The 24,136-nt window shown below is 42.4% G+C and overlaps 4 protein-coding genes across 5 annotated transcripts in view; 2 read left to right on the top strand and 2 right to left on the bottom strand.

Annotated features, from left to right (window-relative positions):
* xpo4 (exportin 4) overlaps positions 1 to 12,780 on the top strand; it is a 53,967-nt gene extending 41,187 nt beyond the window's left edge. Inside the window, exons 10-24 of the mRNA XM_061053525.1 lie at positions 123 to 299; positions 508 to 650; positions 797 to 942; positions 1,802 to 1,979; positions 3,613 to 3,772; positions 3,860 to 4,029; positions 5,693 to 5,867; positions 7,177 to 7,383; positions 7,665 to 7,751; positions 8,218 to 8,398; positions 8,489 to 8,610; positions 8,758 to 8,888; positions 9,463 to 9,580; positions 9,768 to 9,860; positions 11,009 to 12,780. Coding sequence (XP_060909508.1) covers positions 123 to 299; positions 508 to 650; positions 797 to 942; positions 1,802 to 1,979; positions 3,613 to 3,772; positions 3,860 to 4,029; positions 5,693 to 5,867; positions 7,177 to 7,383; positions 7,665 to 7,751; positions 8,218 to 8,398; positions 8,489 to 8,610; positions 8,758 to 8,888; positions 9,463 to 9,580; positions 9,768 to 9,860; positions 11,009 to 11,206 — 2,286 coding nt within the window. The 3' untranslated portion in view covers positions 11,207 to 12,780. The remainder of the gene's footprint in view (positions 1 to 122; positions 300 to 507; positions 651 to 796; positions 943 to 1,801; positions 1,980 to 3,612; positions 3,773 to 3,859; positions 4,030 to 5,692; positions 5,868 to 7,176; positions 7,384 to 7,664; positions 7,752 to 8,217; positions 8,399 to 8,488; positions 8,611 to 8,757; positions 8,889 to 9,462; positions 9,581 to 9,767; positions 9,861 to 11,008) is intronic.
* A 1,342-nt stretch (positions 12,781 to 14,122) lies between these two features.
* Positions 14,123 to 17,959, top strand: eef1akmt1 (EEF1A lysine methyltransferase 1). Its single transcript, XM_061053523.1, has 5 exons — positions 14,123 to 14,168; positions 15,965 to 16,197; positions 16,292 to 16,374; positions 16,560 to 16,849; positions 17,410 to 17,959. The coding sequence occupies exons 2-5, from the start codon at positions 16,048 to 16,050 to the stop codon at positions 17,541 to 17,543; spliced, it is 657 nt and encodes a 218-aa protein (XP_060909506.1). The 5' UTR covers positions 14,123 to 14,168; positions 15,965 to 16,047; the 3' UTR covers positions 17,544 to 17,959.
* A 499-nt stretch (positions 17,960 to 18,458) lies between these two features.
* On the bottom strand, positions 18,459 to 21,651 carry il17d (interleukin 17d). The gene is made up of 2 exons (XM_061053524.1): positions 20,845 to 21,651; positions 18,459 to 19,498 (listed from the first exon to the last, which is right to left on the bottom strand). Exons 1-2 carry the CDS (start codon positions 21,162 to 21,164, stop codon positions 19,171 to 19,173), a joined length of 648 nt encoding a protein of 215 aa, XP_060909507.1. The 5' UTR covers positions 21,165 to 21,651; the 3' UTR covers positions 18,459 to 19,170.
* A 776-nt stretch (positions 21,652 to 22,427) lies between these two features.
* Positions 22,428 to 24,136, bottom strand: part of ift88 (intraflagellar transport 88 homolog) — a 24,425-nt gene continuing 22,716 nt past the window's right edge. For both annotated transcript variants that reach the window (XM_061053520.1, XM_061053521.1), the window contains one exon: positions 22,428 to 23,372. In XM_061053520.1, the coding sequence (XP_060909503.1) occupies positions 23,251 to 23,372 (122 nt within the window). In that variant the 3' untranslated portion in view covers positions 22,428 to 23,250. The remainder of the gene's footprint in view (positions 23,373 to 24,136) is intronic.

The following is a 24,136-nucleotide window of genomic DNA, read 5'->3' as shown; positions in this document are numbered from 1 at the left end:
AAACATCAGCAGATAAGACACTTTGTCCACTGGGGGCGCCAAAATCAACTTAATCTGAAAGGTTCTCACATGAGCTTGAAACGAGGTTTCCTCTTTTTATTTCTCCTTCTGTCCTTGCACAGCTGGATAAGGACGATATGGTTTACATGGAGGCCTACGACAAGCTGCTTGAGTCGTGGTTAACGCTCGTCCAAGACGACGAGCATTTTCCTCGCGGCTGCTTTGTCCAGCCGGCGATTCAAGTCTTCAACTCGTACATCCAGTGTCACCTGGCAGCTCCTGACGGCACCCGGAACCTGGTGAGACCCTGTGTGACTCGTCTTTAACGAGAAACGAAGAGTGTTTTAATGACATGAGACGAATCTAAAACAGTTAAATAAGGTTTTGGAAAAGAGTCTGCTACTACTACAAGATATTCATACATTGTGTATACATTTTGCTGAATGAAGCACCTTCCTCCTTTTTCTTTCTAAAAACATAAACCTTGATCAATTTCTAACCCCTCAGTCAGTAAACGGCATATCGTCTCATGAGGAGGAGGAGATAAACGAGCTGCAGGAAGACGACAGAGAGTTGTTCTCTGACCAGCTGTCAAGCATCGGCATGTTGGGCCGTGTGGCTGCTGACCACTGTATCCCTCTGCTCACCAGGTAAAACACGTCAGAACTTCTTATCATCATCTGCTGCAACATGTTTAGAATAATTTGTTAAATTCTTGTTTATATTCAGAACCAGGTCAGCCAGTATCTGTCTGTGTTTCACATGCTGACATTGTTCTTATGACATCATTCTGCAGCCTGTTAGAAGATCGAGTCACTCGACTCCATGGTCAACTCCAGAGGACCCAGCAGCACCTCATGGCGATGTCTGACCCCGGATCAATGGACCGCAAAGTCCTGGACGACCTCTATGAGGACATCCATTGGCTCATTCTGGTCTCAGGTCAGCAGATGGACGTAAAACTTTCTTAGTTTGGAACTTTCTGCAAAGACTTCAGAAATCGATCTCATGTAGGAAGCAATATACCAACACATTTTTTCTCTCTCTGGTTTTGAATTAACAATTTGTTTTTATTCAGTAGTCATTGATTTCAGAGATTTCAAAGTGTATTTTGCTTTTCTTTGCTAAAATAACATCCTCAAGGACATGTTTTTTTTTTTTTGATGTTCTCAAACACCAAAATACAGTGGGTTTTATAGTGTTCACAAATGACTTTTCCAGCGCACTTAATTCCACTTTACTGGCTATAATTTTAAACCAGACAAAAGAGCAGAACTCCACCCTGTCCTGTGGCTGCTTGTTAATGAAATATTGTCTGACTCAGCATCTTTAAAGGCCATTCAAGCATTATTGTACATTCCCCACTATTCACTCTAAATTTAGGATGGGTTGCCTGAAGGAAACGCCTTTCCAGATGACATCTGTATTTTTTCATAGTTTCTTTAATTTATTGTTCATTGTTTCGGATGTCTGGTGGAGTACACCAAAGACTGAAACTGGGACATATGTGGTTCTGAAAACAGACTTAACACCAAACCTCTAAGAAGTGTTCAAGGGTATTGAGTTCATGTTTAAAGGGGCTGATAATGCTGACGAATTAAAATACAAAGCTGGATCCTGGAGCTAAAGAGTATTTTTATTTTCAGTATCATTCAGTCCGTGGTTTAGTTTTTGGTGCATGAATTGTCTGAAAACCTCAGAGCTTTAATTGTCATCTTTTGACTACTTAATTATACTATACTAGTATGGTATACTATACAGTACTCAAATGTTGTTTTTATCCGTCTGTGCATTTCTTCAGGGTATTTACTGGCAGACGACCCTCAGGGAGAGACGCCGCTGATCCCCTCAGAGGTGATGGAGTTTTCTATCAAACACTCGACAGAGGTGGACATCAACACGACGCTGCAGATCCTCGGGTCGCCAGGGGAGAAAGCGTCGTCCATACCAGGCTGCAACCGCACAGATTCAGTCATCAGGTACGGTTGTGCGTCAGAAGTTATGATGTACTTTGATCATTTACTGTGGAAATCAAAGGGGTTAAATTCTGCTGAGAGAGTAGTAATGTTGCTCTGACAAACGCATGTGCTTTTTTTTGTATTTCGCTGAATTGTTTGGTACTGCACTTCGTGTGACTGAAGGACCGGGGGGTGTGCTGTCTGCTGGCTTGTTGTGTTGTAAGAGATGACACTTCATTGTGTCCAGCGATACATTTCATTCTAATTTGTCTCACTTTACATGTGACATGCCACAGCTAATAAAACGCCCCAGAATAGACTTCCTCGATGTCCCAGCTTAGTTGAACCTCTAAGTTTTGTGATAGTTATTACCCTGCAAAGCTTTAGTCATCCTCACACTCAAACACCATCTGAAAGTCTGTTAAACAAACACCAAGGAGCTCCTGTTCATGCTCTTTCTCAGTCCTGCAAAGAAAATGTAGAAAACGCTTCGCTGAGTTAGGATACATTTAATAAACTACATTTTCTTCAAATAACAGGGATGTAATTAGCAGGAGAACATTTTTATGTCAAACCATCTCTCCAGTGTACACCATGATGAGAAGTGAAAGGGATGTGGCTTTGACCTGTGACCTCTGCAGCAGAAAAAAGTTTCCTTCAGTACCAGAGCTCAACATGACAGGAACATATCTTCAGAACGGTCATTTTTTTCTGAATTTAAAAACAGAAGCAGAAATGTTTGGGTCCTTATTTCAAACACAACCTCTCTTGTCCCTGTTTTACATTCCCATCTCTCTCTTCCAGTGTGTGGGATATTAAATCATTACCATGCACAATCAGGTTGCTCCCAGTTTGCTCGTTGATCATCATTTATAAACAAAACGTCTCTTTAGTAACGACGACATAACAGCAGATAATAAAATAGACTCAGGGATTCAAAGCGTCTCTGGCTGTTGTTATCAGTCGGGCTTTAGTTTTCAACAACAATTAAATGTGCAGCCCGACAGTAATGTGACTTGTGGTGTTTGAACCTCGTGTGGTTCAGGGGCAGCTGGCGGTCACACTGGATGCTCATCTATTAGAAGGCAATCAAGTATGTGAACTGGTGTGTGTGTCTGTGTGTGTGTGTCTGTGTGTCTGTGTGTGTGTCTGTGTGTGTGTCTGTGCAGATAATAACAATGACGACAATAGATAGTCACAGCAGCCAGCCAGATTGTCTGCTGAAGGTCGTTTAGCCCTTGTTCTTTCTAGATTGTTCATTAAGTAGGGGTGTGTGTGTGTGTGTGTGTGTGTGTGTGTGTGTGTGTGTGTGTGTGTGTGTGTGTGTAGGGGTGTGTGTGTGTGTGTGTGTGTGTGTGTGTGTGTAACAGCAATGACAGTGGATTGCAGAGATGAGTGGCCGCTGGCATCATGTTTCCTAACAGCCAGCGGACGACCCCGGCCCTATAAATGTCAACGTGGTTTTGTTTTCTGCAAACAATGTGAAACTGTGCCTCTGTCCTCCACGGAAGGGGGCGGAGCCATAATCTGCTTTAAGCCCTCTGTCTCTCTGTCCTCTATGAACTGTGTGTGTGTGTGTGTGTGTGTGTGTACCTGTATCTTTGTCTAATTCAAACTTAAAACCCATCGTCTCTCTTTTATTTGTTGGTCTCAGGTTGCTGTCAGCGGTGTTGCGGACGTCAGAGGTCGAGTCCCGAGCGACAAGAGCGAGCCTGACGGAGCTGCTGAGCCCACAGATGGGGAAGGACATCATGTGGTTCCTCCGGCGCTGGGCGAAGACGTACCTGTTGATGGACGAGAAGCTCTACGAACAGGTACCAGACTCTCTTCTCGTGTTCCCTCCTCAGCTGAGCACATGTTCCTCCTTCAGCTGTCTCACCCTTCCTCCCGTCTCTCCTCAGATTAGCATCCCGTTCAGCACAGCGTTCAGTGCAGACACTGAGGGGGCCCAGTGGATTGTGGGATATCTTCTGGAGAAGGTGATCAACAACCTGTCCGTGTGGAGCTCGGAGGCTGAGCTGGCGAACGACACGGTGGAGCTGCTGGTGGCGCTGGTGGAGAGGAGGGAGAGGTGAGGACAGCAGTGCATCAATCCACTGAGACAATAAGAATAGTCAACCATTGTGATAATCAGCTGTTTCTGTATTCAGCTTTAAGGAGTTCCAGCAGCTCAAATGTTTTTATTTTCTGTTTTTATATTGTATGTAAGTTAGAGAATGAGGTAACTGATGGGCTGTTTTCACATTTATCCAACATTTTATAGACTTTATATTGAAGCATGTGTATAAAAGTAGTACTTGCCAGCTTAAAAAAAAAACTTTATCTACAGTTCAGACCTTTATCGTTCCTGGAAGGCGGAATTTGATTTACAGCAGTGGACAAAAACACAAGAAATAAAAAGACAGGACAGTGCAACAAAACCTGATGAAATACAACAAAGAAAAAGAAAAATGTCACTGTTGGTTAAAAATTCCACTGGAATGGTAGCAATATAAAATAAGTGCTCTAGTTCTGCTTGAAAGTGCAGTCAAGGTTTAAAAAAAATGTATGTATAAATATAGGGAAGGACAGGTGCATTAACAATGTTTGCATATCAGATTTAACAATACCATCATTAGAAAACGGAAAGCAGCGATGTGAACACAAGCCGCCGCCTACAACACATTTAACATTAAACACGGTTAAACGTGTAATAGCACTGATTTGAACATAAGAGTGTGTGTGAGCAGCATTGGACGGGGAAAACCAGGCCAACCTCTGCCCCGAGCAGAGAGCGAGGACAAGACGAGTGATGAGCGATATCTTTAGGATAATTTTTGGAACAAAAGGATGAACAACAGGGACTCTGACAGCCAATCACAGCCAGGCTATCACTTTATGTAATCTAATTTATAGCACTTTGGAAACTTTATAACTTTCCTTCTCTAATCACTCAGTCGTGGCTGTTGTTTTCTACAACTAATTAAATGCTTATGTAAGTTCGTATTAGGCTGCACATCACACATTTTACCTTAAAAACCGAAATGCTGGTGGCGCAGTGGTTAGTGCGCGTGCCCCTTGTATGGAGGCTGTAGTCCTCCAAGCGACCCCCCTCTTTGCTGTCTTCAGAGGTAGTAACAGAGGCGTTACATGGGGCACATAAGTTTCCGCGCAGCCAGCGGGGGAACACAGCGCTTTGCACCCGCCGTTCGTTGCACTCGCGTGTGCTTCTACAATGGGAATTCACAGACTGGGACAAGATGAACGTCTTAAGGCATCATGTAGGCGGAGCTTCGTTGCGGGTGTGAATGAAATTAGCTATTTTCTGATTCTGTGTGTAACTTACAGCGACATTTCATTAAAAATATATTTCCTAAGCTGCCTTCACTTGAGCATTAAGGGCACGGTTTGCCTAACTGTGTACAGAACTGGATCATTGATCAGTGTGGATGCCCACATTGTGTTTTTTAGTATGAACATGTCTTATAACTCTGAAACTTTAGGTTTCATTTACGAGACTAAACAATCCTCATTGTTTTTTCATTTGTGAAAATACTCAGAATGTTTTAAGAAGCGTATTTCCTTTTGAGTAAAAATGAAACCAGGACAACAGCAGCATGCAATCTGTGATCCCTGTGTTAACGTGTTCCCCTTTGGGTCTTTAAGTGCAGATGTTTTTGCACATTGCTGGAGGTAAAAATCAGACAACCTGACAGCTTCTTAACAGCTGCTCTGCCTTCTTGTTTTGTGTCTAGGGCGAACATTGTGGTTCAGTGTGAGAGCTGGTGGAGCCTGGCGAAGCAGTTTGCCAGCCGCAGCCCGCCCCTCCACCTGCTGTCCAGCCCGGTGCAGAGGACTCTGATGAAAGCTCTGGTCCTCGGGGGCTTCGCACACATGGACGCCGACACCAAACAGCAATACTGGGCTGAGGTAATGTGTACTAGTAGTATGTTTTTACTCAGCCAGAATTAACTATTTCTACCAACTAAAAAAACACAAAGAAGTTAAATATGATTTGCAATTTATACATTGAGGGAATTTAAATATTTTGAACTAGAAATAAGACAAATACAGTTGAGTTTTTGTGCAGATTTCTTGATGAATAAAATACAAAAGAAGGAGAAAATAAATCAACAACAATTATGATAATCAATTTCTCATTTATTTGTAAGTCATCAACCAAGAAAAAGAAGCCACTCTATCTCTCGTGAGCTTTGGTCCAGTCACCAAAGTACTTAAATTAGTAATTGATACAGAAGTAGGTGTTTGTTGCCTCTTCCTACACAGATGTGTTTTTGTACATGTATATTATTTTAGACATGGACTAAACACTTCATTTACCTAACATGAAAAACAAGCCGTAATCCATTCACTACTAGTTCTACAAACTGTTGCTCTCCCCCTCTCTCTCTCTCTCTCTCTCTCTCTCTCTCTCTCTCTCTCTTATGGTGAGAATATCTACAGCAGACAGTTGTGCCTTATGAATAAAGTATTGTGCTTTAGTGAGTTATGTCTGATGTCTACAGACTCCAGGCAGATCTACAGACGAATTATAGATGTAGCCGATAATATTCCCCCGTCGAGTCTTCCTCCCGTGTGTATAACATGATCCTTTTAGTGATCCTGCAGGCCTGTCTCTTAATAAGCTGACAGTAGTAAGTCAACGGGGGTGCAAAGCCACAATGACTCCAGAGTAATTATTGGGGGGTGGGGTGGGGGGGGGTACAAGTGAGACAGCAGCTGTTTGCTCCTGCAGCTGCTTTGGATCTCTCTGTGGGAGGAGGAAGAGGAGAGAGGGAGCCAACAACTGATCAAACACTCCTTTGTTACATCTCCACATTCGTCCTCTTCCCTTACATGCACCGAGAAATCAGATTTGTCCCGTCCAGTCAGATGGATGGATTTGGTTTGATATGTATGTCATAACTGAGTTCAGAGATCCCAGTTTGACAAGGCAACAGTCAGGAGGTACCGTCTGTCTGCAGAGGGACGCCACTCCCACTGAACATTGAGAAGAAATAAGTTGATAATAGTAACTTCATTTATAAAACGCCTTTCACTGACAGGAAAATCACAAGCAAGGCAGGCAACAAAAAAAACCAACAACACAGCACATGTTGCAGCTAATCCTCTTCCTCTTGCTGATGTTATTTATCGCTCTGCCTCTACATGATGTGCCATAACCGCCCTCAATCTACTTCACCCCTGATTCAATCAAACCCCTTTTTTTCTCTGCTAGGTGCTCCACCCGCTCCAGCAGCGTTTCCTCAACCTCATCAACCAGGAGAACTTCGCTCAGATCAGCCAGCAGGAAGCCGTCAAACGGGAAATCGTCGCCACGTTAGAGGCGCTGTGCGGCATCGCTGAGGCGACGCAGATCGACAACGTGGCCTCGCTCTTCTCCTTTCTGATGGACTTTCTGTCCAGCTGCATCGGCCTCATGGAGGTAAGATTGGAGAGAGTTGTGAGGGTGACAGGAAAGCGGTTCAAGGTTGTTGATGCTGTGAAGCTTATAGGTCTGTAAAGCAAACGAGGTTAAAGATAAAACGACACAAATTTGATTTGCTGCACTTAAAGCAGAAAACCAAGCGAAGAAATCTGTCTGTAGAGAGTCTCCAGTTTTTTTATTATGCAGGGGGAAAGTTTATCTCTGTGAGTGTGATCCTTGAATCCTTGAAGGTCAGGATGAAAATAATTTCATCACTATGTCACACTTTTGTCTCTCAGGTCTACAGCAACACGCCCGAGACAATCAACCTCATCATTGAGGTTTTTGTGGAAGTCGCACACAAGCAGATCTGTTACCTGGGAGAGGTGAGTGACACGTGTTACAATACAGAAATGTAGTTAAAGAAGAGAGAAAAAAATGCTTAGGAATGGTAAAAAAAAAAAAAACAAAAGAAGCTGCCATACTTAGGAATTACTATTTCTACGTTATTGTTTTCTGTTCATGATTCAGTGTTTTTGTCAGCAAAGATTACACATAGGAATGATTTTTAAAAAAAGTAGTTTGTTCCACAAGGGAACTCCCTGATATTTAATCAAGAGATGTTTTATACAGCGGCAGGTTAAATATTTCTATACGATATACATTATGTATTGCCTCCGAGGCTCCACCGTTTTTTCTTTTATGGCCCTTATAACAATCATAGATCTGTCAAGAATACATCACAGCATTTCGCTCTAATAAAAGCAAGAGCTCCAAACTATTCTGGTCTTCAGGTCTGCGTTGCTCTCTGAGATCTTACAGGTCCCTGATGTCTCCTCTCTCTTCCTCCAGGTGAAGTCCATGAAGCTGTACGAGGCGTGTCTGACGCTGCTGCAGGTTTACTCCAAAAACAACCAGAGCAGAAAGAGGAGCGACTCCGCAGCCGAGGAGGACCAGTACCAGGACCTGCTGCTCATCATGGAGCTGCTCACAAACCTGCTCTCCAAGGAGTTCATCGACTTCAGCGACACTGGTGAGCTCGCTGAATGTTTCCGATGTTAAATTAGAGGTGAGTCCGAGTGGAGGATAGCTCCCTTACTCGTGTTCATGTTGTGTTGTATAGACGAGGTGTTTCGAAACCAGGACCAGGGAACGCCGGCGTCTAGTCGGACGGTATCAGCAGCAGATGTGGTTCTGTACGGTGTCAACATCGTTCTTCCTCTCATGTCTCAGGACCTGCTCAAGGTAAGACTACACAACACAGACATTTGATATCCAATCTGAGCCAGACGTCTCCCTTCTGCTTCCTTATCAAACTGGATTTGTTACGATGAGGTGTAAGCCCTCTGTCAGTTCATTCTCTGGATCTTGTTCTTTTTTTCTTTCTTGTAGTTTCCGTCTCTGTGTAACCAGTACTACAAGCTCATCACCTTCATCTGTGAGATCTTTCCAGAAAAAATCCCACAGCTGCCTGAAGACCTCTTCAAAAGCCTCATGTTCTCTCTGGAGCTGGGAATGACCTCGTATCCTTACGATGCCTGTGCGTGCGTGTCTGTGTCTGTGTCTGTGTCTGTGTCTGTAGGAGTTTATTGTGTCTGCAGACATAACATATCAGCACTATCCATCCATCCATCCTTTATCTTTACCCAGGGGGGCTGGACCCGATCCCAGCTGTCCATATCGGCACTAGTGTGACAAAAATGAAATGAATGAAAACATAAAACTCAACCCAATCCTAGGATCCTCTTTTAAAGTCACAATGTTCAATCATGTTCTCAGATTATTTCTGGGATGATTTAACACCGTAAAAATGAACTATCCTGCACTAAGTCGCAGGTGCTTGAACCAAAACCTGTTTAGTGGTTAGACATTTTTAAAGGTTGAATCACTAAATGTTCCTGCAGCACAGAATAGTATTCTCGATGGATGATATTTTACTAGATTTCTTGTCACTTTTTTTCAGATTTGTTCTTACATTTTACACACATCATGCCTCTGCAGCTGCTATGTTTCCTGCTGCCGCTGCCTAAGAGCCCCTCGACAGAGTTCGAGCTTACTGTTATGAAGTGTTTGTTTGCCCTTAACGTGTGTGTTCAGGATGAGTTCAGAGATCAGCCAGCTGTGTTTGGAGGCGTTGTCTCCTCTGGCCGAGCAGTGCGCTAAAAACCAGGAGAAGGACACGCCTCTCTTCATCGCCACTCGTCACTTCCTCAAGGTACAAACACACACTTTTCATTGTGCTTGGCAAACCAGTAACTGTCTGAAGCTTCTATTTACTGTTCAGACTTTAGAGTGTCATCCCATTCAGGTCAGGTGGATAATTAGCCTGTTTTTCAGAATATGGACCTGTTTGTTTTTTTATAGAAACTGTTTATTAATGCTCCCCCCCCCCCCCCCTCCAGCTGGTGTTCGACATGCTGGTCCTGCAGAAACACAACACTGAGATGACGGTGGCAGCAGGAGAAGCTCTCTACACACTTGTATGCCTGCATCAGGTAAGAACATAAAACACAAATCGGTCATATCCAATGAGAAAACCCTCGAATGAAAAAATCTGATTATTATCTCTTAACAAGAGCTGACAGTTAAGATATCTACTCACAGGACACCAGATGTGTGTAGCGGACATCTGCCGTCTTTCTTCACTTTTCTTTTGCTTTAATTTAAAATGCTGCCTAACTAATACGACCAAAAATACGAACACAAAAGACGAAGCTGTCCTTCACTTAAGACTAAACCACCATGCCTAGATTTGTTTGTCATTTGATATTAAACTAATGAATAAAGGGGATAATTGTGAGTATAGATAAGTAACATTAAGCTGCTCTGTAAAAGCAACAGGAGGCACTAGACTCCAAACGCCCCCTAGTGGTGGTCTGTCTATGTCATAGCATATAATATAACAGTAAAATGCACATGGTTAAAAAAGTATGAGAAGAGAAGTAAAATATGAAACACAGATTTAATGAGAATGTTCTTTATGATCGAAATGTTACTGAACATATCTGAGTGAATGCTCGTATTCTTCAGTGTAGGACAGGAATCATCAAGTCATCACGGATTGAAAATATGAAATACTAAATCTTACTCTGTGTGCTACAGTCACATTCAGTTGTATTTTTTTCCATTGTGCATAAAACAAAAAAAACCTTTTAGTCTTTCTGTCATGTAAAAATTGAAAGATTCATAAATCGTGGTGCAGATGGCCTAGCGGTTAGGTCACACCACATGTACGGAGGCCTCCAAGCGTGCGGCTTGGGTTTGAATCTGACCTGAGAAAAATCCTCTTTTTTTTTTTTGTTTATCAATGAATTTTGACATCAAAAGAAGCCATGCAGGACGAACTGTAAATCTTCAAATGAAAGCCGAGCCCAATTTAAGTCACAAGTTTAGAGCCTGCTGTAGCTGCACATTTTGACAAATAGAGGCCGGTCTCAATTAGAAACCCCTAAGCATTTACTTTAGAAATTGTTTGCAGATTAAGGAGAAAAAACTGCAATTGGCTAATTATTGGTCAGTGCCCCCTAGTGGACAATTGGTGTCATGTCAACAGCTGTGACAAACATGTAGATGGTTTTGGTTCTGTCATGACCTCTGACCCTGAGTTGGTGGTCTTATTTTTGTTTTCCCTCCTGTCCATCAGGCGGAGTACTCTGAGCTGGTGGAGACTCTGCTCTCGTCACAGAGAGACGCTGTCATCTACCAGCGGCTGGCCGATGCCTTCAACAAGCTGACGGCAAGCAGCACGCCGCCCACCATGGACCGCAAGCAGAAGGTCGCCTTCCTCAAGAGCCTCGAGGAGTTTGTGGCCAATGTGGGCGGCCTGCTCTGCGTGAAATAACCACTGGAAACCGACGCCGCCTCAAATCATCGTTTTGAAACGCAACCAATCAAAGACGACCCCCGCTTCAGCCCCCGAGAACTCTCGGTAGAAGAAGATTGGGCTGGAAGCCTCGGAGGAACTCTTCGTCTATCTGCCTGCGCTGCGGGGGAATCATCTCATGCCTGAATGTTTTATCCTCCTCGGGTTTCTGTTTTTGTTTTGCCCACCTGTTGGCCCGGCCCTCCAGCATGATTGACAGACTTAAAGATGATGATGATGATGATGATGATGATGATGATGTGGTTACCATGGAGATTGAACTGCATAGCAGACTGGATGACTGAATCAATGAAGCACTGACCATCATGACGAGTAGAGGGGCGGAGCAGCAGCTGATGTGTGGCAATGTTTCCTCCACACACACACCCCCACCCCTCTTTGCTGCTGCCTGGTTTACCTGGAGGCTGCCAGAGCACACACACACACACACACACACACACACACAGAGTGATGTGAGGGTAAACAGGATTTTTTTTTTTTAAATCAAAGGAAGTGTGAGAGTTTGAAGGTTTTAGAGTGGCGATTTGTTTCCTGAATTGAACACACACATTTCATTTTAACAGTTTCCACTCTCACACACACGTAAACACACACACACTGACACACACACACACACACAGTCGCCCCAAATCCTTCCCAGAGTGCCTTTGTTTTGCTGATTGTTCAGTGTGTGCGTATGTGAAACATGCCATACATTAACTGACAACACACAACGACTGTGCCTGTTCTACGCCAAGAATAAAGTGCATACACAAACACACATTAAATTAAAATGCACACACACACATTAAATTAAAATGCACACACACACACATTAAATTAAAATGCACACACACACACACACACACACACACACACACACACACACACACACATTAAATTAAAATGCACACACACAAGAAACTTCTGGCTGTCTTTGGGGGTTGCTGATCCGCACAGTGCAGGAGGGCGATGATGACAGAAAACCAAAATCAGATTGTGTTTCATTAAAAGGATGTACATATATATAAATATAAAGTTTTCAAATCAGAAGCCAAGAGAAATGAATGTTCATAGAAACAGAAGCAACACAACAGAAATGTTTTTATATGCCTGTAGACGGCAGGAAGAGTTTAATGACTTCACCATTGAATTAATTCAGATAAAGAGGGAGCAACTTTCTCTGTGTTGACTTTTTCTTTTTCTTGCGGTTTGATATTTTTGTTCTTTTTTTGGATTGTAGTATTATGTTGCCCCCCCCCTCCCCCCAGGAGAATCGGGCCTCCTGTAGTTTAGCAGATTCATTTCAGTAGTATTTTTCTACAGCAGCACCTCCACCGTTTCTCTTTTCAACACACACTGGATTGAAGCAGAGACTGTCGGACAGCAATAACGAACCAAATAAAAAGGAGCAGAGCCACTCGTAGAAGCGTTCTTCTGTTGGAGACAGATCCACATTCACAGCACTATCCTGGTCATTGTAGAAAGGCTGTTTTGTTAATGAAGTGTAAAAGTGTACATAAAGTTATTGTATAAAAAGTTCTGGCCTCAGAGTTTTCTTTTGTCCTGTTTGCTGAAATCTACTTTAGTAATGAATACAGTTTTTGGTTTTATCAGAGAATGTCACACTTTCCAGACTTAATGAGGCAAAAATAAAACTCAAACTCAACGGAGTGAGACTTTCTGTTTAAATCTAAGTCACCTAAGAGAACAGTTTAACTTAAAGTGAAATGAAAACAAGGCTTTACCAAAAAAACATTTATTAACTGAACTTTGATTTTTTGTTTTTAAAAAATAAACAAAAAATACTAATACAATAAAGGGTCCTTAGTTTTCATCTTTGACACAAACTAATTCAAACTAAATTGAAAACTAAAAGTCAAAATGAAATCCACTGAGTGTCCTCTGTGCAGCTGAAATTGTGGACGGCAAAGATGTCCAACGCAGCTGCATTTGTATTTTCCATGTGGGCATTCACAAGTCGTGGAGAGAATCCCCTCTGCACCTGTAGACACCTGTGTATCAGTGGATTTCATGTTAATAATTGCCAGTTTAGTTCATTTTAATAAACATATTTCATGGAAATGTGTGTGTGTGTCTAAGTGATTGGATTTTAAAAAAATACATTTGAAGATCTTAATTCTACATACAGTGGTGATTCTAGAGCCTGTTGGAGCCCTAGGCAAATATCAATTGGTGGGCCCTCTAACCAACAATCAGCAGGCCAACGAGAAAGAGTGCTGTCAGATGGGGCCCCTTTAGGGAGGTTTCCCACCGCCATTGCAAAATGTGCACATTTTAGGCCGCTGCTTTGGGGCCCCCTACTGGTCTGGGGCTCCAATCTAATCATTTTAGACCAGATGTTCATGTTTAATCTTGACCTGAAAAGTAACTAGTAACTAAGGCTGCCAGCTAAATGTAATGAAGTAAAAATACAATATTTGCCTCAAAAATGCAGCGGAGTAGAAGTGGAAATACTCAAAGTACAAATACCCCAAAATTGTACTAAAGTAAAGTACTTGAGTAAATGTACTTAGTTACAGTCCACCACTGCTAACACTGATGTGAATTAATCCATTATACTTCTCCCTGTCTTGATAGACCCTGTCCCTCATGCTGGTCCTGACAGCACCAGTAAGCAGACCAGCATGTAGGCTGCACTGCTCCACATGAGGTCCTCCCCCCTTTCTACACTTTTCTGTTCGTCTTTGAGAAATGATGCGATGCTAGATACGGGCAAGCTAAGGGGGGAATTATTTTGTAGTGGTATATATCAATATGTATATAAATATATATATATCAATATATATATATATATATCGATATCAAATAACAAGTTACAAGCAATTTCTTTACTCTCTCTGTAATGACGTCATCAACGCGCGACTACTCACATGTTCACAACACAGCAGCAGTGAAGTGCACACCGAGCCCTGGGCAGGTATGTCAACCTTTCCTCTCTTGTCGTTTATTGTATTTAATTCATTGGAGATTTATGCTCATATATGTGTGTGTGTGTGTGTGTGTGTGTGTGTGTGTGTGTGTGTGTGTGTGTGTGTGTGTGTGTGTGTAGTGTAAGGTTACGTGAAAGCAGAACAGTCAAAGTGAGTTACTAATACAAACTAAAACTAAAAGTCTCTGTTTGGGAACAACGTTGTTTTATTGAAACAGGAATGTAAAAATGACACGTTTTACGAACATGAGTGTATCGTGGGAACCTTTCAAAACAGATGATTGATTAATAATTACGATGAACAAAAAGCTGACATTTGTGTAGGATCATCAGGTCGGACGAATCACGATTGGTGATTTCTGTCTTGACTTATTTATTTTTTCCTTATAAGAAAACACATAACAGATCAATAACAAGGGAAACAGTACAAACTCTACATAATGATTAGGAGGTTAACAAAAATAGGTCATATAATAATTTAATGATTATGAGGGTGCAATGATTAACTAATAGGCTAAAACTGTTTGGATGTATCTTGAATTTAAGATGACTGTCAATTGTTTCAACAACGACTTCCTCTGGCTCTGATGGAGAACAGAGAAAAAGTATTCCTGAAAATTGCTGCATTAAGATTATTCTGACGTTGCATTGTGATGATGGATCTGGGACTTGAACTGGAAAAACATTTTGAAGGCAGACTGAGAGTAAGGAGAAAAGAAACACACATACTTGAAGCTGGTTTTGTTTCAAAGATGTGGAGAAGTCTTTCTCTCGCTGGGGCTGTGGAGGGTCAACGCGATGGGGGGCTTCTTGCCTAACTCCCTGAGGCCCCTGTGACCCCCCTCTTCTCTTAACAATACCACAAACCAGATTTATGTGCATGTTTGTATGTATGTCTATATAGGCGCACATTGTTCTTCTTCTTATTATTATTATATTTATATTATATTATTATTATATTATTTATATTATTATTATTATTATTATATTTATATTATATTATTAATATTATTATTATTATTATTATTATATTTATATTATATTTATATTATATTATTAATATTATTATTATTATTATATTTATATTATATTATTATTATATTATTACTATCTCCCTGTTCTCTTCTTCTTTTCCTCCATCTTTTTATGATGACCACATTAACACCAAACATTTTATTTTATTATTTCTATATATATAATTTAAAATGTTCTTCTTTCCTTTAATGTTGACACATATACATCTTTTCTCTTCCTCTCAATTACCTTCAATTTTGTTGCTATTTATTTTTCTTGCTACTTCCCATTCAGCCACTCACTTTAATGTGTCACACTGCCACACACACACACATTCACACGTTTTCTTACACACTACTTCAACTTACTGCTTGACTTTTATTCTATCTGCTTCAATTGTATTTGTCTTTGCTAATGTTTTGCGTATTTTGATTTTGTTTTGTTTATTTCTGTTTTGCCCGTTTTTGTTTATCTGCCGTCGCTTTAATTGTCATGTTTATGTGCACGTTTTTGTTTTGTACTTGTTCACCTTATCACAATAAAAAAAAGAAACACTGCTAGAAAAAAAAAAGATGTGGAGAAGTCGTAGATGTTGGAAAAAAAAAAAACAAGTAGAACTGCTAAATCTGTTTGACAAAGTTTCTAAAACTTTTACCGCAAGATCATGATGCTTACACTTCTAATATGCGTCTACAGGTCTCATAAATCTATATTTTTATTTCTACCCAGCTGTATAAAACCTCAGTAACAATGTTTTTCTTTTGTTTTAGGTTTTCCTCCTTAAATAAAGAATCTGCTCAAACTCTGAAGCACAGCTGCTGCTCTCCTGTCAGCGTCCTCTGCTCCGTCAGCCATGAGTGACAGCGATGATGATGATGATGTCCCCGCTCTGTCCGCTCACACTCTGGCTGCCCTGCAGGAGTTCTACAACGAGACCACAGCTCAGGATGAGAGCTCGACACCGGGAGACCAGTTCGCTGTGGGAGCAGTGGAGGAGGACTGGGTGAGTTTACTGGGTTTAGATAACGACATGAGACAGACACACGGCATCACTTCACAGCATCACTGATATCTTTGTGCTTCCGCCTTTCCACCAGCGGATGAGTCAGTTCTGGTACAGTGATGAGACAGCGACTCAGTTAGCCGAGGAGGTCATACGTGAAGCCGGAGAGGGAGGCAGGTAAAAGCGCACACACACACACACACACACACACACACACACACACACACACACACACACACACACACACACACACACACACACACACTCACACACACAGTCACAAACAGAAAGACCATCGAACCCTCTTTTGAGATCCCCCTGAAGCTTCATCTTCTCTTCATCATGTCATCTTTCGCCCTCAGGATAGCGTGCGTGAGTGCCCCCAGTGCGTACCAGAAGTTGAAGCAGGGCGTGGTGGACGGAGCGGGCCGCGTGTCCGCCGTCGTGTTGGAGTACGACCGCCGTTTCGCCGCCTACGGAGACGACTTCATCTTCTACGACTACAACGAGCCGCTGTCTCTCCCGGCCCACGTGGCCCCTCAGAGCTTCGACATCGTCCTCGCCGACCCGCCGTACCTGTCCGAGGAGTGTCTGAGCAAAGTGGCCAAAACCATCCAATACCTGAGCAAAGGCAAAGTGCTGCTGTGCACGGGTGAGAGGGGGAGGGGGAGGGGGAGGGGCTGCTAATGATATTTACAGTCTATGGATATGATGAGTAGCCAGTATATGATGATATAGTAAGGTCACTTTGTATTTTACATCAGTATATATCTTACATATTGGTCCTTTAAATGGTAAAATACGAATACTTTCTGTGGGCGGCAGTAGGTCAGTCTGTAGGGATTGGGTTGGGAACCGGAGGGTCACCGGTTCAAGTCCTGGTGCGGACCAAATCTGGAAGTTGGTCTGGAAGCTGGAGAGGTGCCAGATCACTTTCTGAGCACTGCTGAGGTGCCCTTGAGCAAGGCACCAAACCCCCTCCCCACCATCAGCTCAGGAGTGCTTGCTGTGGGCATCTCCGTCACTCTGACATCTCTCCATTAGTGCACGTCCATAGGATCCTGTTTGTGTGCATGTGTGTATATATTTCAGCCTGTGTGTGGTTAACAGAGTGTAAAAATAGAAATTTCCCCTTGCGGGGATCAATAAAAGTAAATCTTAATCTTAAATTTGATCAGCGTTTTCCTCAACATTTCCGTCTCTGTTCTGCAGGAGCGATCATGGAGAAATGTGCCAAGGAGCTCCTGGATGTCAGAATGTGCAGCTTCCTCCCCAAACACAACAGAAACTTGTCCAACGAGTTCCGCTGTTTCGTCAACTATCCGTCTCGCCTGCTGTCCTGCTGAGGAGCATTAACCTCCGTCTGACCGGAACCGGGAGCCCGATTGAGTCGAGGACGTGACGAAACTTGACTCCCTGATGATGTCACGGTGATGTCATCAGGGTGATGTCGGTTTAAGTTTGGAGACTACGGAGTTAAACATTTACCTGCTTCCTTTAAGACCTCTGGCTGGAAGTTCTGGAAAAGGTGTCGGCTTGAACCAGAAACAAGAACTGACAAAAAAAGACTCATGGAGTTGCATTATGGGAAATGTAGTTTCCAGTGTGTTTGAGGCAATACCCATGCAACTCTGGCCTTATGTGGTGTAATGTATAAGCTCTCTAACAAATCAGTCTTTTTTAGGAGTGCACCAACTTTAAGTGGCACTCAGGGAGTTTAATTTTCCCCTTTTGTTGAATAAAGTAGTCGGTCTGATTTCTTCAGGCTTTCAGTTTTTCTGTTGGGCTGATCTTGTTCGATCTCAAACCCTGTATTTGTTGAAATTAAAACCCTGGTGGAGCAGTTCAAGACGTTTTTATAATTAGTCTACCAGCATACATTTTAGAGACGTGTATACCTCACCTTTGACCCAAATATTAAAATGATAGCCTCACAATCCAGATGTCCAAACGTACAGCAGACAGACCAGAAGAAAGTTTACACAAGGCACAAAATGAGAACTTTATTGCGAGTCTTTAAAACAGATGCACAGCTCCTCCAGTGGCAGACCACATCAGGGACTGGTTTGACTTTTTGCACGTTTTATTGATTCCTGATCAGACAGGACAGAAAAGAAAAAAAACATCCGTTCTGAGTTCAACGACGACGATGAATGCAAACCAGAACCTAGGGGTGCTGGTTCAGCTCAGATGATAGAGAAGGGGTCCCATGTAATGGGGCTGGAGTCCTCGTCGATGAACTGGTCGCAGGTTCAATATTTCCTGTCCTGTCAAATAAAGGCCAGAACGCCAAAAAGAAAACTTTTGTAGCTGGCGTGTTTATTGTATCCCTCTACATGATGTGATAATTACACCTTTGAGAAACCTCCTGCATCCTGAAAATACAAAATGAGACTTATAATACACAAGCGATGCATTTCTTTGCTTGGAGAGGTGAGCATGCATTGCACTGATCTCGTAAATCTCCCCCACATTTGTTCTTTAGACTGTTTTTTTATTCTTTGCTGAGTTTTGACAGGTACAAACTTTATCAACAACTACATTAAGATGAGAAGTTGTCTTTAAAAAAAAATGTCACTAAAGACAAAACTAACAGGGAAAGTTGATCTTTCTGTCAGTAGGTGGCAGTGTTGATCATTTTTATGATTACGGATTATTATTCCACTTGTCTGTTTGCTTTAAATTTCAAAAGGGTATGTTTGTCCACCAAATGACATAAACATTTATGAAATGTACTCCTAGTGTTATTGTCCACACAGAGGGCTGAGGTTTAATATCAGTTTGTCAAAAATAGAAAGAGTTGTAAATCAGTCTGCTCTCTTAAGTTTGAATCCTTTAAAGTCAGCTGAAGTTAAGACATTCTTCTGAAGAGGAGGACAAATATCTGCTGGAACTCAGTACAGGTAGAGAAGGATCCAACTAATGTGCATCCGTTGAAGAATAATTTATCTGGAACGCCACCGCCGGCTTGCTTCATACTTTCTTCCTCACAGAGACGAGGCGCCTTCGGCCCGTTTTGTTCTCCACTCTCTCCAGACTCTGGTTGCTCTTGTGTCCGTCCCTCTCCTTCTCCAGCAGCGGCACACAGGTGCACCCCACGGCGATGGAGACGTAGATCTCTGTGTACGAGTGTCTTCCTCCCAGACAGGAGCCCGTCCTCTTCAGGATGACGGAGGGAGCGTAGACCGGAGTGCTGCGGTACTGCTCGCTCTCCTCGCCGTACGGCCCCATCAGGCAGCCCTTACACAGACAGTACGCCTCGGGGATGTACCGGGGATACCGGGATGGGTCGTAGGAGAGCCTGGGAATCAAACAAAAAGAAGTCAACAGAATTTGACTCTGCAGAATTGGAGTTTGGTTATTGAAGGTGGTTGCTGCCTTCTGTGCCATCATCACACACTTTCTCTCAGACTACATTTTTGTATCAGAATATTTTTCACTTTCTGTTTTAGCTCAACATGCCCTTAACTTTAGACAATAATTAGGACTCTGAGATACATTTTGTCCTCTTTTTCTGCAGCCCACTATCTGTGATTTCAAAGCAGAGGCAGTAGGAGGAGCTCTTGATGCCAGCAGGGATGTGCTGCAGGTCAAACACAAGAATTTATCTGACGTTAAAGAGAGATATGTTTTAATGAACCCTGCCTGCCTGATGTGGATCTGCTGGGCTACCAACAGCCCAAACAGCCCCTAAGATGTTTTACCAGCCCACCTTTATTTGACAAAGATCCTGATTCTCCTTTGCAATAATTCCCTAATTGATAAGAATTGAGAAAGCAAACGTAATAAATATAAAATATTAGAAATATCAGAGTATAGTAGAGGCTTTGAAATGTACCAGAAGCCACCGGGGCATGAGTCCGGACCCCCTAGCTACCTCTTCCCACTGGCTGACTTCTCCATATGTGTGTGGAAAACCCTGTATCATAAGGAAATTTATAATTCTGGAAAATGTACTCTATTTTATTATTTTACATCACTCTACCGTGTTCTTAGTGCATTTTGTCACATCACAACATATTATTGAGATTTTACTGAATTTGTGATCGTAGCAGTAAAGTTAGTAACACTGAAAGTTCATAATTGCAATATAACTTCAAAGGTCAAAGGTCAAAGGTATGTTTACAGGGAAATTCGTTTGCAGCTGGAAACATACAATACATAGACAACACTAAGAAATAATCCATAACATTCCTTAACTGATAAGAACTGAGAACTTATCATAACTTCTAAAGCCTTAGTATGACCGTTATCTAAAATAAGCAAATGTGAATTTTCTGTAAATGTTTGAAATGTTTTAAGTAAAAATATACAGTAAACAACATAACAACATAAAAAACATGACAGATAACATAATACAAAATATTTTACTGTAGCTATTTAAGACTTCTTTGTAAAGACAAACATGCCTGGTACAACTTATTCCCACTTTATGATAGGCAGAAGTCCAGATGTTGATGTTTTTCAGTGGCAGTCATAAGACATGTTAAACCCTGTAATCATAGATGAAAAGTTCTGGAGATATAAACTACATGTTTTAAGATAACATTTGTTACACTCTTGGATTAAATGTAAAAGTATTGTAAAAGGAATTAAAAGATTTGAAACATGTAAAGGCATGAGATTCCAAATTCCACCTGCGCTCACCTGTAGGCCCAGGGGGAGATGCTGAGCAGGTTGACCGGGAGGCGGGTCTTGCTGTTGTTTGGGGACCGCGCGGTGGTCGGGCACGTGAGGTTGAGTCTGTCCTGTGGCTCCAGCTGCAGCGCGTGGTGGAAAGCGCTCATCACTCCAATGGAGAGCCGGCCGAACATCTGCTCCAGGATCTCCTCCGGCAGGTCCAGGCAGGACCGGGTCCTGGTGGCCTTTTTGCGAATCCGCACGGCCCCGACAGGCCAGCCCAGCAGGAGCACGACCAGGTGCAGCAGCAGCAGCAGCGGGATGACGCGGAGGCGACGTGGCTCCATTGCGCTTCTGTGTACGGTGATGTGCCAGTAACGATATTCGCTCAAAACAACGCGCTAGTTTCACGTCTTCAACAAAGATTATTATTGAGACAGTCCTTTACAATTAAAAGGCTACTCTCCTCTGTTAACATCCAGTGAAATGTGTGGGGCGTAGGAAAAGCAGAGGCAGGCGAACAGTCCACAGTCGTGGCTTTAAAACCGAATCACAGGCGCGCCGCCAACCAAGCTGCGGAAACATTTTGGCACAACACGTCCACAGCGTCGCCAGGAGCAATAATTGACTCAAAATCTGAAAATATTATCCAGTAGGGAATTTAAAACAGCAGTCGAGTTCTGTTAAGGGCGAGAAAGTATAGAAAAATACAACCTTTGCTGTTGCTTTTCTCCAGCGACGTGTGCGTAAAATCCGCTGGAAATGTTTGTGCGTGCAGGAAAGTGCGTGATCCACCACTGAGAGCGGGTCTAAATCAAACTGAAGTACTGACAAATGAAGTTCCGTCTTAAACCTCTCTGATAGAAGAGCGCAGTGTGCATGACAGCAGAGTGGGAAGTCCAGACTCTGTGCCTGCTGGATCCTGGCTGCACACCAGAGTCTACTTCACTAAAAGATAAACTGGATCCAGCTTTGACAAACCTCTGAAGACTTCTCTGGTTTGAATGATAACTTTGAGGTCAAACCACCACAAACAGATGCAAATCATCACGTTAAGTACATATTTGTGACTTCATTCCTTCCTCTTGCTTGGTTATGTCATCAGGATTTATGCACCAGAGCTTTAAATGTTATCATGCATATCAAAAGCCAGATCAAAAGTAATTTACTTCAGTTTTCCTTCCAATAAATCTTCACTGTTATCTGCTGCTTTGCCTGGAGAAACTTCACGTTCATAACTCAGCTTGTCACTTTATGTACTCTCACATTGAAAGGAAAACATCCCACACATCCTCGGCATCACCAAATTATTAGGAAAAAAAAAATCGAATTTCTTTCCCTGTGATCGTTTGTCGAGTGAGTTCTGCACATACATGAACACACTTGACAAAGGTTCAGAGGGACAGAAACGTGATTTTTTTTTTTTTTTTAGAATAATTTGGTGAAGCCAAGCAGGAGAAGTGTGCAGGATTTCTTCTGTTAATAGTGATGGTTGTATATCCTACACACCTACTTCTTGAAATAGTTGTAAGTGCAAACCTCTTCTCCTTTAAAACTTGACTCTGAAGGTTAATTATCTCAGAATGACACAGCAGTTTGAGTTCAGCATGTAAAGTATTTAAATATTTTAATTATACAATGTACATCAACAAAGTAACAAACTAGAAAAATAAATATTACACTCCAACATTCTTTAGAATAAGTAGAAGATGTATAAAACTACAGGAACAGGGCGGCACATGGACGTATTTCTCTGGGTTTGGTATCTCCATGTTGATGCATTTTCCAGAAGGTTCCCACGCTCACACATGGAAACGTACAGCGCAGTCGAAAATGACCAGGACAGTGATATGTTTCTCATTGTTTTGGCTCCGCGCCCCATCGCTGGATTCAAGGGCTTTCAGGGTGTGTGAGGGCGTTCACGAGCGTATCGGGTGAGCGCTGAAGAAGTTGTACTCGTGGGAGGAAAAGTGTTCTCCAGAAAACTCAGGAATTTATAAACACTCCATCCAATATGTTTGTAATCACCGTTAGCTCAGAGTCGAATTTGAAAACTTGAATTTCCGTGTCAGTGTTTTTTTTTTTAAAATGTTTTCTGCAGGAGCTCAGAGCTGGAAGAAAACTGTCCTAATAGAAGAAGATGGAAATGCAAACAGCTGTAGAGCTTTGCATGTATGCAGAAACTCTAAATAAATATTTATCTTCGAGAACTGAGCCTCAGATTTACAACTAGATCTAAAAGATATTTAGATTTAAGGCAAAGATGAGTTATTAAACATCACACTCCTACACTCAGAAGTCACAACAGCAGAGTGACTGGACTCTCATCAGTACCCCTGAAATATAAAACATCCTGGAACGTTTGGGTGTCCTGCCTTTCAGAAGAGTTAATAAGAAATGTTCTGACAGTTTGGTCTGAAGGCGTCAGAGCATCTACTCGGGCAGCAGGTCGTCTCCGAGCTCTTCGTCTGCAAAGTCGTCGTCCTCCACGCGTCTCTTGGCGCCCGTCTTCGGCCTCTCCATATGAGGCCCCAGAGGGTCCACGTAAGATGCATCTGTACGAGGAGAACAGGTTTTTTTCTGGTTTTAAATTTTCCAGGTGAATTCTCCACATAGAGGTCGATCATTTCATTTTCTGTCAAAGCAGCAAACGCATGTTTAAAGATTGTTAACCCTGTGTGACCCAGTGTGGCCGAGTGGTTAGGCGTGCGCCCCATGTACAGAGGCTATAGTCCTCGAAGCGGGTGGCGCGGGTTCAAATCCGACCTGTGGCTCCTTTCCCGCCCGCATGTCAGATTCAGACCACTGCCACTCTCTCTACAGCTGTGGCTATGTTGGTAGTGTCGGTCGTCTCTCAACCAGAACATCTGGAGATTGATATTTGTATGTTTGCAAGTTTGTTTTTACGTCTCCCAATCCGGCCAAGAATTTACACAACTTTCACACTTCTTCTTCTGTAAGCTCATTTCCTGTTGTGTTTGACTGGATGTGTCAAAAAAAGATTACACGCAACATCTAAAAATATTTCCATGAACGATCTCTCGGCCACGTAGATATTTTGAAACTGTGATAAAAAAAAATCATCTGTCAAATGTATTTTTATTTTTTAAAGGTTTATTCTGGGGCTTTTAATGTTTTATTTAGAGACAGGACTGAGGATAGAGTCAGGAATCAGGGAGAGAGAGAGAGAGAGAGAGAGAGAGAGGGAGAGAGAGAGAGAGAGGGAGAGAGAGAGAGAGAGAGAGAGAGAGAGAGACAGAGAGAGAGAGAGAGAGGGAGAGAGAGAGGGAGACAGAGAGAGAGAGAGAGAGAGAGAGGG

The sequence above is a fragment of the Labrus mixtus genome, chromosome 13 (assembly GCF_963584025.1).
Source record: "Labrus mixtus chromosome 13, fLabMix1.1, whole genome shotgun sequence".
In the NCBI taxonomy this organism is placed as follows: Eukaryota; Metazoa; Chordata; class Actinopteri; order Labriformes; family Labridae; genus Labrus; species Labrus mixtus.
Note: the sequence above shows the minus strand (reverse complement) of the source record. Positions and strands in the feature narration are given on the sequence as shown.

Excerpts from the sequence above, each read along its gene's own strand:
- eef1akmt1 (XM_061053523.1), top strand. The coding sequence starts at position 16,048 with ATGAGTGACAGCGATGATGATGATGATGTCCCCGCTCTGTCCGCTCAC. Across the intron at positions 16,198-16,291 it reads GAGCAGTGGAGGAGGACTGG|CGGATGAGTCAGTTCTGGTA; the intron begins GTGAGTTTACTG and ends CCTTTCCACCAG. Across the intron at positions 16,850-17,409 it reads CAAAGTGCTGCTGTGCACGG|GAGCGATCATGGAGAAATGT; the intron begins GTGAGAGGGGGA and ends TCTGTTCTGCAG.
- il17d (XM_061053524.1), bottom strand. The coding sequence starts at position 21,164 with ATGGAGCCACGTCGCCTCCGCGTCATCCCGCTGCTGCTGCTGCTGCAC. Across the intron at positions 19,499-20,844 it reads ATCTCCCCCTGGGCCTACAG|GCTCTCCTACGACCCATCCC; the intron begins GTGAGCGCAGGT and ends TTTGATTCCCAG.